The 12,508-nt window shown below is 37.2% G+C and overlaps 3 protein-coding genes and 1 long non-coding RNA gene across 4 annotated transcripts; 3 read left to right on the top strand and 1 right to left on the bottom strand.

Moving 5' to 3' along the window:
• Positions 1-163: 163 nt before the first annotated feature.
• On the top strand, positions 164-635 carry LOC127251852 (uncharacterized). The gene is made up of 2 exons (XR_007838976.1): positions 164-293; positions 394-635. It is a non-coding gene; the product is annotated as an uncharacterized LOC127251852 (long non-coding RNA).
• A 1,541-nt stretch (positions 636-2,176) lies between these two features.
• Positions 2,177-2,958, top strand: LOC127251850 (uncharacterized). Its single transcript, XM_051275758.1, has 2 exons — positions 2,177-2,671; positions 2,756-2,958. Exons 1-2 carry the CDS (start codon positions 2,237-2,239, stop codon positions 2,828-2,830), a joined length of 510 nt encoding a protein of 169 aa, XP_051131715.1. The 5' UTR covers positions 2,177-2,236; the 3' UTR covers positions 2,831-2,958.
• A 108-nt stretch (positions 2,959-3,066) lies between these two features.
• On the top strand, positions 3,067-5,741 carry LOC127251849 (BAG family molecular chaperone regulator 4-like). The gene is made up of 5 exons (XM_051275757.1): positions 3,067-3,361; positions 3,469-3,604; positions 4,175-4,359; positions 4,463-4,609; positions 4,756-5,741. The coding sequence occupies exons 2-5, from the start codon at positions 3,478-3,480 to the stop codon at positions 5,224-5,226; spliced, it is 930 nt and encodes a 309-aa protein (XP_051131714.1). The 5' UTR covers positions 3,067-3,361; positions 3,469-3,477; the 3' UTR covers positions 5,227-5,741.
• Positions 5,742-7,385: 1,644 nt separating this feature from the next.
• LOC127251399 (two-component response regulator ORR26-like) lies at positions 7,386-9,573 on the bottom strand. Its single transcript, XM_051275064.1, has 5 exons — positions 8,842-9,573; positions 8,608-8,684; positions 8,484-8,520; positions 8,256-8,355; positions 7,386-8,115 (listed from the first exon to the last, which is right to left on the bottom strand). Exons 1-5 carry the CDS (start codon positions 9,089-9,091, stop codon positions 7,533-7,535), a joined length of 1,047 nt encoding a protein of 348 aa, XP_051131021.1. The 5' UTR covers positions 9,092-9,573; the 3' UTR covers positions 7,386-7,532.
• Between the last annotated feature and the right edge of the window lie 2,935 nt (positions 9,574-12,508).

Here is a 12,508-nt window from a genome sequence, read left to right on the forward strand (position 1 = left end):
TTGTTAATTATTTAAAATAATTTATAATCGAAATAAACAGGTTTTGGGAAATATTTTAAATTTGATATTTAAATTATTCAAAACGAAATGAGAGTCCGATACAAGAGTGGGCTGGGCAACACTGAGAATTTTAAAAGCCCAATTTATTTTCGGTCCAATCAAAACAAGGACGACTATATATTTCCTAGCAAACCTAGGGTTTGTGTTGTTGCGATTCTCATTACATTCCTCTCTCTACCTTAAGGCGGCGTTCTGCGTCTGATCGAAGTTTCTCCTTCACGATGAGAGCCAAGGTAAGTCTTTCTGTTTCATCGTTTTTTCTAAGATTAGGACTGCTTTCACTGTTTTTGTTAATTCATAATTCATTCTCCTATGGTTTATATGCAATTATAGTGGAAGAAGAAGCGTATGAGGAGGCTGAAGAGGAAGCGCCGAAAGATGAGGCAGAGATCCAAGTAGAAGCCTCTAATTTTCCGCTGTTTCTTCTTGCTGCAATGAATTGCTTCTAGGGTTTCGTTTATTTCCCGTTATTTTTCACTTTCATTATATTTAAAAGGTACTTGTGTTGGCTGCTGTTTTTCGACGCTGAAATGAACTATTTCATCAATCATATGGACTATTCTGTCTTTTATCAATATCCCCTTTTTATAGTTGGCAATTCATGTAGATGTGATTGTGTTGATTCTCTTGGGTGTTTCTTACTTGCGCCAATCAAATTTCTTGAGAGTGTACGTGGTTTTGTTTTGAAACCAAAATCACGGCACAACCCAAAACCAAAACCAAAACCAATCCCAAACCCTTAGCCTGCCATGAATCTAATCAATATTGCAATTTGACTCTCTGGAGTAGTAGAAATTATATGGAAGATCGCCTAACTATTGTGGAGCTTGATTAGCATTTTTATGACTACGAATTATCCGGATAAAATGGAAGCCATTATCGGAATTAGTGGAGAAGTTGACACACCGGGATTGTTGTGATGGAATGCTCTTGTAGCTTGTAATATATGAGGGGTTTGGCTGCCGATGGAGAATATTTTTATGGGTGTGCGTACCCAAAGGATGCGTTTTTACCTATATTTCGTTAATATTTTCAAACACTCATTTTGAGAGCATATTTCCAAAAATCAATCTGGGTGATTCCTTCTCTTCTTTGGTTACTGTTGAGGGTTTCTATGCATTTGGTAAGAGGATCCGTTCCAATGGTGGTCTTCGATTACAATGGACATCAATCATAAGATCGAACCAGACCTTGGAGAAATATATTATGGGCTATGTAAATGGCCGTTGTGGTGAACAAGTAATGTCACCTTCACTTTAGAGATTATCCTTTCGAACCCAATGAGAATTATGCCTATGTATAGTATCGGTTTGACAAAAATATATATGTATTCCGCATTATTTGTTACGTCGCTTTGACAAAAATATATATGTATTCCGCATTATTTGTTACATCGCTCTAATATTTTGATTTTGTATTTTATATAATCATAATTCCGAAATTTAAATGGATTGATTTCTTCAAACTATGTACTAGTACTCAGCTTAATACTGAATATGATATATATATATATATATAGATATGAATAAAAGTGACAACAATTAATCGTAACATGTTTACTTTAACAATTCGAAAATAGAAATTGATTAATGTTTATTGTTACAAAATTGTGTTATTTCGTCGGGGCTCATTTTATTTGGTGTTTCTTTTGTCTGGGGGTTAGTTAACGGAGAGAGTAAAAAGTTTGTGGGTGAACGGTACCGTAAGTACGTACCTACACAGCAGACTAGCATTTAAATCCCAACGTATTATATTTATATTTATAGTTAAATTTAATTATTATATTATTATTTATTTGATTCTATAATTATTTAAAATAAATCAAAATATCTATATATTAAATCTATTTAATTAAAAAATAAATTGTACAATAATTACATATTTATATTTTACTATTTTAAGGCGAGATTGAAGTTGAAGTGGTGGGTTTAAAATTGGAGAGATTGCGAAATGAGTGGAATCTGTTGGAAGGGTATGTCCGCGGAGCGTATCACACGTAGACGCTACGTGCCGCCTCCCCGTGCGTCGTCACAGCTTCTATGCCCAACCCGATGTTTCTCAGACAACCCACCTGTTCCCAAGCGGATGAATGAATGAATATGAATACTTTTATTTATTTATAAGTAGTTGTGCAGGGAAGAGAAGGCTGGATTGTGCGGGAAAGAAAAAAAACGTAATGGCGAGCGATGGAAGCAACGAATTCCGGGTGGTGTCGCCGCACATCGACCACGAGGGGAGGCTGCCTCGGCAGTACATGGGCGACGGGCAGGGCGCTAAGAAGAACATTTCTCCGCCCCTGGAATGGTACAACTTGCCGGAGGGGACGAAAAGCTTGGCCCTGATCGTACAAGACATTGATGCCCCAGACCCGTCTGGGCCCATCGTCCCCTGGACCATTTGGGTGGTGATCAACATCCCTCCCACCGTGAAGGGTCTGCCGGAGGGATTCTCCCTCAAGGGAGAGGAGATGGGCGGCGATTATGCCGCCATCAAAGAAGGGCAGAATGATATGAAGAAGCACGGCTGGGACGCACCCAAGTTACCCTCCGGGGGCCACCGGATTGAATTCAAGCTCTTTGCTTTGGACGATCACCTGCATCTTGGAAACAAGGTCTCTCTCTTCTTCTTTCCATCTCTCTCTCTCTTGTAAGATTAAGATCAAGATCAAGATCGGTGACAGGAATTGTTTGTGCAGGTAACTAAGGACAAGGTATTGGAGGCAGTGGATGGGCACATACTCGGGGAGTCTGTCCTGTTAGCCAAGTTTTAGTCTTCCTTCTTCCATTTATTAGATTGCGAAATTCTCACTCTTGTCTTCTCTTTTCTTTATGGAGTGAGCTGTGATTGTAAAGGAAATAAATTCAAGTTTTTAAGTGGTACTGGTTTAGCTTGTGTGTATATGTGTGTGTTCCACGCCACAAAGCATTAGCAATATGCAGATATCGGATTGCAGTTTGCAGATCGCAGCTCCCATCAAAATCATTCAACAACTCCCATATAATATAAATAACAAAAGTTAAAAAAAATTATGGAGGGGAAAAAAGGTAAGATTGGGCTGTGTTGAGGTCCCATTGTGTGGGCGTGGCCCCCAAAAGGTTGGGCCTTTATTTACTATTCTCCATCTTCGGAAGCAACAGAGGCGTTTACGGAAATCCTTCAGCAGCTCAAACATCGACCTCAGTAAAGTAGCTCCTTTGCTACGGTTGCCTTGTCGATTTTATGGCGCAGCAGGAAGAAGAAAGGGGAGAGAGGTCAAGAGTTCCGGTCCATATTCAGTGATTATCCGGGATCAAAATCTGTTGTAGGTCCGCTTTCATTGATCTCCATAAAGCCTCATCACCCCATATGCATTAAGCGGCCGGATTCATCCTACTCTGTAACAACTTCTTGTTGCTCCAACCACTGTAGATTTGCACAATGAGTGGTTTAAACTCATTCGTCAAAACTGGCGAGAGACATGAAGATATGGCCGGCATTCCTAACGTCAAGGTCACTCATGGGCTTAATGAACATCAAGTTGCCTTGCATTCTAATGCTGGCTTCGGTAGTTTTACTTTCTTATTGATAATCGAGTGCGATATGATTAGTGAATCAATTCTATAGCTACAGCGAAAGATTCGCCTATGAATATTTATTTGCTGCATTTCCTTTTTTTTTTGGTTTTTCACACTGCTGATTGAGATCATGAGTGGGGGTACCCATCTATCCGTAGATTGGCCGTTTGTATGTATATAGTCCAGGATTTCAAGGTCCGTTTCTCCACGGATCTACTCCGGTGTATATAAGGGTACAAATCCATCTTTTTATTAGAATGTTTTGCACTCTTGTTCCCTGATCGGATTTGATAACAGTTTCAAGTTCCGTTTCAACAGTGTTCTCCTTACCTTTGTAATGTGATCTTACGATTATCCATTCAACATTGGTTGTTCAGAGAAAGCTATTCCTTTTTCTACCCTGCATATTATTTGTTGTGCAATCTGCATTCTTAAAATCCTTTCTTGTTTGTTTTCCTTTAATTTTCTGTATTTACATTAAATATTTACGTTCATTGGAAGCAGGAGATTTGAAATCAATATTATTCAAAAGATGCATAAACTCCTGTTCCTTTTCCTAGGTAAATTAAAAGGGGACGGTGAAGACCTCCGGACTGCCGGAGTGAAAAATTGTCCCGAGGGCTTTCTTGTACAAGGCATATCATGCACCCAGGAGAGGGCTGAATTTAAGGAAGCGAGCATGATAGCACAAGGGAGTGCAGCCGTTGCTGAAGTAAAGGAAGAGGTTGACAAGCTCTCAGAGAAGGTTGATGACTTCTTAATTGTTGTTTATGGTACCACTTTTTCTCTGTTTTTGTGGCTACTTAGTTGACTAGCACATGAACTGTGCTTGATCTTTCCCATGGTAGGTTTCTTCTCTGCAAGCTGCTGCAGACAGTGGAGTCAAGGTTGACGCCAAGGATATCTTATATGTGACTGAGATGCTGATGAGACAGTTGCTCCAATTGGATGGCATTGAAGCGGAAGGAGAAGCTAAGGTGCAGAGGAAGATGGAGGTTTGTATTCTGTTATGTAAAGCATATATAGCCTTTCTCTCTCTGAAGAAATGATAGCATAATCAGTGAGTGGGAGTCCATTGCCATCATGTTAATCAGGTATATTTTGGTGTTCCTGGACTGACATTAATTTATCTCCTCTTCAGGTGCATAGAATTCAGAGTTTTGTGGAAACAATGGATTATCTTAAGTCAAGAAACTTAGATCCCTTCTGCAAGGTAGATGGTGATCATGTGTCCTTGACCACTAAATGGGAGACATTTGAGCCTGATTGGGGGAATGCAACTATACCACCCTCCCTGGCGGCGTCTTCTTCCCCTAACACACAGGCACAGCCCTCTCCTACTCCTAACCAAACCCTCGAACATACGCCCACTATTACAAGTTCCAGCCCCTCGGCTGAAATATCTTCCATCTCTTCCCAGATCCAATCTTCTACCCACAAGCCTGTGAAACTTGCTGCCTCTACTATGGCGTCTTCTTTTATCCCTTCTCCTGTTCTGTCTTCCCCCTCCTCCTTCAATAATATCCAATCTTCAAACCCTGTGCCAGTGCAACTGTTTGCACCTATACCTTCTTCTGCGAAGGTAACAGAGGAATGGGTACAATTTGATTAGATATGATGATGGTTCACACTTGTTTATTGGTATGATGGTTAATTCGAGATAGAGGGCATGGCTGCTTGTGCTGTGGTTAGGCGATTATATATATATATAGATGATATGATATAACCATGTAGCTCCCTCTGGCCTATGGGAGTAAGATGGCTGTGAAAGATGAGAAAGACACGGGACAGGTAAAGGGATCTTCTTCCTATTGGCCTTTCAGACCAAATGCTTGACTGAGTTGAATATGTACAAGGCGAGAGCGTGCTTATTGAGAAGTAGGCTTTTGTTTCATCGGATGCTTAGACCAGTTATGTCACCCTGTTTTAAAGGATAAACCTTATGTCTCTACCCATCAACGTGCTTAGTATATTTGATTAATAGTTATTAATGAATTTAAGCTATTTTGTTGCTTCTTTCGTTCGATCTTCTATTTGTCCCCTGCAGCTAAGCTGGCCTAGGGGTTACATATATCCATTTGACATTCGTGCTTTGTCCTGCCAATGCCATAGTTAGGACACACCCATTGTCTTTAATTTATATGAATATGAATGAAATGAAATATGCAACGGATTATATGTGTCAGCTTAATAAAAGCGATTTCACCTTGAAAATGAACATTATGAGAAACAATGAAAATTTCAGCATGCTCAATGCAAATAGATTCTAACATACTCAGACACAGGCAACCAAGAATTATATTAAGGAAATGTGTATATGCGGCTAATATAATTTGTCATACGAAGTACAGTTAGCAATGACACAACTAGCTACCTCTTAATCGAATATATATATGATCGATTAGAACTTTTCTGGCTTTTATACAGGATATAAATATATATAAGAAATATATCATAGAATTTAATTAAAGACACACTGGCAATAGCCTAATATAGGAGATAATCCCAAATTAAAATCATCGATTTTGTGTAGTGTTTTCATCCATAAAAATAAAATACCTATTGAACTGATCTTTTCTTTTTTCTTTTTTTCTTTTCTTTTAATGTTACTAATTAGTGCCTTGTACGGAGCAGTGCGCACGTTTGTTTGTGCAGATTCCCCAAAGAGAAGTGATTTACTTAAGGTTTGTTCATTTGAAGAATTTTACCAAAATTCTACTATTCATTTTAAAATTTTTCCCCCAAAACATCAAATCAAACACCTATTTTTATTTTTTATATTATACTAAAAAATCAATTTTACATTCAAAACATCACATCAACACCTATTTATATCACATCATACAACTATTCAAATTCAAAATCAAAATTTTTACTATTCAAATCCCAACTCAAAATCCAAACCCTCTAACAAACACACCCTTAATTTACAATATGACTGTGAGTGAGGCGGCCTATTAGCTGGATTAGGGCATTGTGCTGCTAAAAGTTCCCATACCAATTAGAGTTTGCTTGCACTTTGTAAGTTCCAGGCATGCAGCATTTCATCTCATTTTTATTCCCAAGTTGATATGAAATTGCTTATCAACTACATCTTCTGCCTTAGTTTTTACCTTAAATAAAATGATCCTCGTAATCTCAAATATGTAATAAACCCCTACCCCTACCCCCCCCACCCCCCCCCCCCCCCACAGGTTTATTTACAAAAACCCTAGCTAAAACTTTGTTATGACTGTTTGAGAGCACGCATCTTTCTGAATTGCCTCTTAGTTAATTTGCTAGCTAGCTCATCATAGGAATCTGCTAACCAGTTTTGCAGAAATACAGATGTTCTTTATTTTATAATTGCATATCTGGGAGATACAAAAATAATCAGCCTTACTGCATATATATATATATATATATGTATATACTGTCTCTTCCGAAATCAAAATTTAAAACTTTATGCACACTTCCCCATAGAGATAACATTGATAAATTCACCAGCAAACAAATGCACTACGCCATTTTGACTAACTATTGCCAACTGTTTCAACTTGCAACTACCATACTAAACTGAAGCAGTAGTGAGGGGAATTTCTTTCTATTACCCCCTTACTATCTGTATTTTTATTTTGTTGAACATGAAACAATTATCACAAACAAGAAAGTAACCTTTTCCCATAAAGATGAGCACACGAATTCATAAAGCAGGCCACCTTCCAAACAAGGGTATATATATATATATGTATGTGTGTGTGTGCGCGCGCGTCTGTGTTATATATATAGATATAGATATAGATAGATATATTAGATCACAAGAAATAAACATTTGCAAACGATTCTGATTATCGGTTCTATCTTAATGCTACAAGACAGTCTTAGAAATGCAAACTCAGAAACAAGTACCTCAAGATCTCACTTAGAATCTTACCTAATTCATAGAGTCAGATCCAGAGTACTCATCCCTCTTGCAGTTTCGCAACCAAGAGTTTCAATTGTCATCTTCTTAATAAACTTTGAAGAGGTAGGGGTAATGTGCAGTGACAAATCCAGGTATTGCTTATCCTCCGGTTCCACATGTTTTGGTTCCAGCCCAAGTGATAAATTCAAATCAAGTTCAGCATCAGAGGCTTTTCTTTTGTATCCAACCTTCTTCAGGTGGCTCATGCAGCTCTCACCAGTGCCTGATGGTGGCACCATTATATGCCCAAGAACTCCATTCTGGATCAGCTTCAAAGAGTTGAACTCAGTAGATTGACCTACCCAATTTTCTTGCTTCTGCCTTGAAGCATATTCTTGTTTCGTATCTTCATTGATGAGCCGTATGGATCCTTCATTGAAAGAGGAAATTCTGGAACAAAGATCAGTGTTTGTTGATCTATGGAATTTGCTGCCCAAGAACCTTTCTGTCATTGTACTATAAAATCCTGGCTTCGTCAGCTTGCTGCTTGGAGTCTGCCCCATAGTAAAGTCATGCATCCGTTTTCCATGACTATTAATCCAAGGAGCATCTCCATACCTTCAGTGAAGGCAATTAATTTAATTAAGAAAAATATATACTAGTAAGAGAAAAAACTTAAAACACAACAAAATCATATCAACCCTTAATAGGAGAGAGTATTATTATGTCATCAGTTAGATTTCCAGGGCGAGTAGTACCCGAAGTTTGAGATTTTTCTTTGGTTGAAGTTGGTAAAATGAGGCGGCTGAGTTGATTTGTAAATGTTCTGATCTACACCTTCCATAAAGAGCCTGTGATCTGAGAACACATATTAAAGGAGGCTTAGAACAATTAAACATCAAACTGAAACCCTAATTGTATTCTTGAAATTTTGAAAGGGACACGTGGAAGATCAAGAACAAGAAAAAACATCATCAGATACCTACCTTCATTTGATCCATCAATCTTCTTGCTCCTGTACATCTGTAAAGCCAGACAATACAGCTATCTCTCAACTTAAAATTCAGATCAAGAAAAAAGAGTCATCAATTTAAGGGTTTACAATCGAACCTGCAAGTGGCTCTTGACATGAGCAATTTTCAGTCCTTTAATGTTCATCAGTTGAAGCACTAACTTTGGGGTTGCTCCTGCGTCAAACCAGAAATGAGAGAAGCACAGACACATTACATAAAACTAATTAAAACAAATCTCAATAATCATGTGAATAATAATTAGATCATCAAGTGAGTAAACAGCCTCTGAATTCACAATCGGTATACATGATTTAGAGGTAGAACGACTCACTCTCTTGTCCACCAAGCCTTTCCACAGCGTGCACAAAGCGGATGTGAAGATCGGGTGTCCACCGGAGCCTCGGCATCTTGGATCGGACATATGACCGCACAGAAGGCTTCTTCTCGCACTCATCAACCGTGCTGTTGCTTGAACTTCCTCCATCTTTCACAGTGCAGCTCTCCCCCTCGTCATCACGATCAGTCTCCTGATCCTCGCAGTGGCTTTTCTTCAGATAACTGCCTTTGTCATCACTTTCCATTTGAATCTCCCTGACAGACGTAGCCTTTTTGGATATAATTACAAAGAAACTGGAATGCACATCTGGCTACGTACTAACTAATATCTGATCTTATATATCTCTGATCAATCTGTACAGAGGAGCCTACTGATTCTTTCGACAACTAGCTAGGGCTAATTACGTACTAGAAGCTCAAGCTATATATGATCTGATATATATTGAATCTATCTCTCCTCCTGTAGTTCTCCAGCCTGCAGGTAAGCTAGTTATACTACACCCAAACCTTATTCCCCCACAGAATAAAAGATCACATTATATATGATCTATAACCCTAGATATATAGCTAGAACGAATGAAGAATAAAACCCTAGAATGAGAGAACTAGCTAACTAGCTAGGAAGATGAAAGATCCACCCCCATCTCTCTCTCTCTCTCTCTCTCTGGAAATACTTGTCTATGGAAATTAAATCGATCGGAAGGTATCTTTGATTGACAAACCTATATGTGCATGTATGTATGATAGATATATGCATCAATATGTGATGTTGATGTGAATGGCCAAAAATATTTTATTAATATGGATGTATGTATGTATATGCAGCTGCACTCATGTGAAGCCAGATCACTATTGTCCACCTTCTAAGAAAAGCAATATTTTCCACGGACTTGTTTGTTTTCTAATATTAAATTGCTTTCATCTTTTCACAGAGTTGAAAATGTTGAAATTTATATAGACTGGTTCAACTCAAGACATAATAATATATGTAATCATTAAATTACAATTACAAAACTTAAATTTAAAAAGGGAACAGCTAGCGGAACCTTACAAATTTTATAAAAGAGCACCAGAACCCTAGCTGCTACTTGGATGAAATTGGAGTCTTCGTAATTTCAAAGTAATTTTTTTGTCATTATGTTAGTGGGAGAAGCAACACCTTGGGACCGCCAAATTTCTGTATGGAAAACGGATCGGAGATTGAAATTAATTACATATTCTACCATTTATTTATTTAATGTGCATGCCATCCATCTCAATACACTCTCTCTAATTAATCAACCTTTTTCAACCTAAATAAGGCATTTGCAGAAAAGTCTCACTGCTGCTGCCTGCTCTCTTCCACATTAATAACCAATCATATATATTGGAAATTTAATTTCTGGTTTATTATTGTTGTTCTGAATAACGTTGATCAGTTCTGGAAATTATAATTAATTAGCAAGTTGTCTCTGAAAGAAAGGGTGACCTGTTTTGCACCATTAGAATCAGTAGTGCAGGAAGTATTCGAATTTTGATTCAACCCAAATGCTTGATTAAACAATAATTAAGAGTGGAGGAGGGGATGTCTGTATGTTTGTTTCCGGGATGGTCCAAAAAATATTGAATTGTGTTATCTCAAATTTTGAAGTCATGTCTAACATTGGATTTGATGCAGATTCACAATATAAATATTAATAAATAAGAAGAAATGAGTTGAGAGTGATGAAGAGGGTAATAAAATCAAGAAAAATTGCATGTTTGCAGCTGCCTTTGCGTCGGGAATCACGGGGCTTGTTCTTAAGCTGGTGGAATTGGGACCTACACTATTTATTCAACTACTTCCTCCATCTAATATAATCTGATTTAATTTAATTCACTACCTACTGTTTGAAACCCTCTCTCTAAATTGTTTTGTCCATAACACATGCATGCTTATTGATCAATTTCTTTAACCATATATCCTGAGCGAGAGAGACCACACACACACATATATATTTTGTATACATAGAATTTCAGAAAATGTGGACCACGAAATATTCATGGGAATCTTCTGTGATCATAGATATATAGAGATGGGATGCATAGTGGTTAGGGTTATTCCAAAGGATTGTTAATTGTATTATGAACCGTGACCTTATAACAGGGACAGGCAGACCATACAATTTATATAACTTTCTCTGTTACTACATTAATTAATTACTTCACTTTAACTACATGTAAAGAAAATGAATCCATGGACGAACTTAATCTACAACACGGGCTTCTTGAAATATTTGTATGTGTGGCCACCATTTCATGAAATATTTGATGCAGCCGATGACTTGAAAAAGATATTGGTGCAGCAGCAGCAACAACGCCAGTGGCTAAGATAAATAATCCATTTATTGGGCGGGATAAAAAATTAATTAATTTCAGATGCATTGTATGTATTTTATAATCATCGCAACAATTATATATGTTAATGTACATGAGTTACTACTACTGTACGTACATATGCGTGCTTCAGTAACTAGCATCTAATCATTGAAATTAATTAATATTAATTGACTACTTATATATATTTATATATATTAGTAAAGTTGAAGAAATTACAAGTTTGTATTAACTTGTTGAAGACTCAATATTTGTTTTTTTAACTTTTCAATTCAGTAAAGTTTTCTGAAAAGTTGAGTTTTGGATGGGCACTTGACTCAATATTTGTTGTGAAGGCATAGACAAGCCTCTCGAAACAACAACAAATGGAAGACGTACATCTATGCAGCCATTAAAACAAGTATATAATTATTTTTCAATGATTAATTTAGATCTAGGAAAAGTTAATCACAAAGTGTCCAACTTGTTGAAGTCAACGCCCAAGTCCCAACAAGACCTGTGTCTCTGTCTGTGTGTATGTATGCGTGTGCCCTCTCTCTCTCTCTCTCTCTCTCTCTATATATATATATATATACATACACATATACATACAAATAAAAATTTTGGCATCTCTTACAAGGTAGCTAGGGGGGGAAGGAAGGAGGGCCCGGGTGACATAGGCCATAGGGAAATGTGTGTTTGTGCCTATTAATGCGGATCTAGCTACCATGCATTCTTCAACTCAGAATGAGCATGTCTGTCGTCTTATGAAATATACTAGTATATCCCAATTTCAATTCCAAATAAATAAATAAATAAATATATATATATATATCATATGCACATGCACATGCCTTGGCACATATGCATTAGCATGTACTTACATGTTTGTATGTATGTATGTATGTATATGTATGAACGGCATGGAATTGAATACCAATATTCAAGCTGCAGCTTCACAACTGGTCCAGTCCATATTGGTAGGTGCATATATTCCATACTGCTATCATTTTTTAGATATTAAAATTATAGGGGCCAAGAATGGCATACAATACTACTACAGATTGAATTTTGGTGACTTGTAAGGAATTCTTTTTATGTATGACTGAGAGCCCACAAATTAAATATACTAATGTGCTCTTTTTTCCACCTCTCTTATTATTGTTGTGTATTAAATACATATCTAATTCAATTCAATATAATTTATATATTACCTCATGCAATGCAAGAGATGACGTGTATTAGTGTGTATATATATATATATACATGGACTTAAACGTCGTAATTAACAAATCTTTAATCCTTATTCTGTAACTCTTATTGCTTCC

This window comes from Andrographis paniculata, unplaced genomic scaffold (assembly GCF_009805555.1).
Source record: "Andrographis paniculata isolate CXL003 unplaced genomic scaffold, ASM980555v1 Contig45END, whole genome shotgun sequence".
NCBI classification, from domain to species: Eukaryota; Viridiplantae; Streptophyta; class Magnoliopsida; order Lamiales; family Acanthaceae; genus Andrographis; species Andrographis paniculata.

Bases quoted from the DNA above. Each gene is read 5' to 3' on its own strand.
- LOC127251850 (XM_051275758.1), top strand. From the start codon at position 2,237: ATGGCGAGCGATGGAAGCAACGAATTCCGGGTGGTGTCGCCGCACATC. The intron at 2,672-2,755 runs GTCTCTCTCTTC...TTGTTTGTGCAG, and splicing joins ACCTGCATCTTGGAAACAAG to GTAACTAAGGACAAGGTATT.
- LOC127251849 (XM_051275757.1), top strand. From the start codon at position 3,478: ATGAGTGGTTTAAACTCATTCGTCAAAACTGGCGAGAGACATGAAGAT. The intron at 4,360-4,462 runs GTTGATGACTTC...TTCCCATGGTAG, and splicing joins TTGACAAGCTCTCAGAGAAG to GTTTCTTCTCTGCAAGCTGC. The intron at 4,610-4,755 runs GTTTGTATTCTG...TCTCCTCTTCAG, and splicing joins AGGTGCAGAGGAAGATGGAG to GTGCATAGAATTCAGAGTTT.
- LOC127251399 (XM_051275064.1), bottom strand. From the start codon at position 9,091: ATGGAAAGTGATGACAAAGGCAGTTATCTGAAGAAAAGCCACTGCGAG. The intron at 8,685-8,841 runs GTGAGTCGTTCT...GGTTTGACGCAG, and splicing joins AAGGCTTGGTGGACAAGAGA to GAGCAACCCCAAAGTTAGTG. The intron at 8,116-8,255 runs GTACTACTCGCC...CCTTCACTGAAG, and splicing joins AGAAAAATCTCAAACTTCGG to GTATGGAGATGCTCCTTGGA.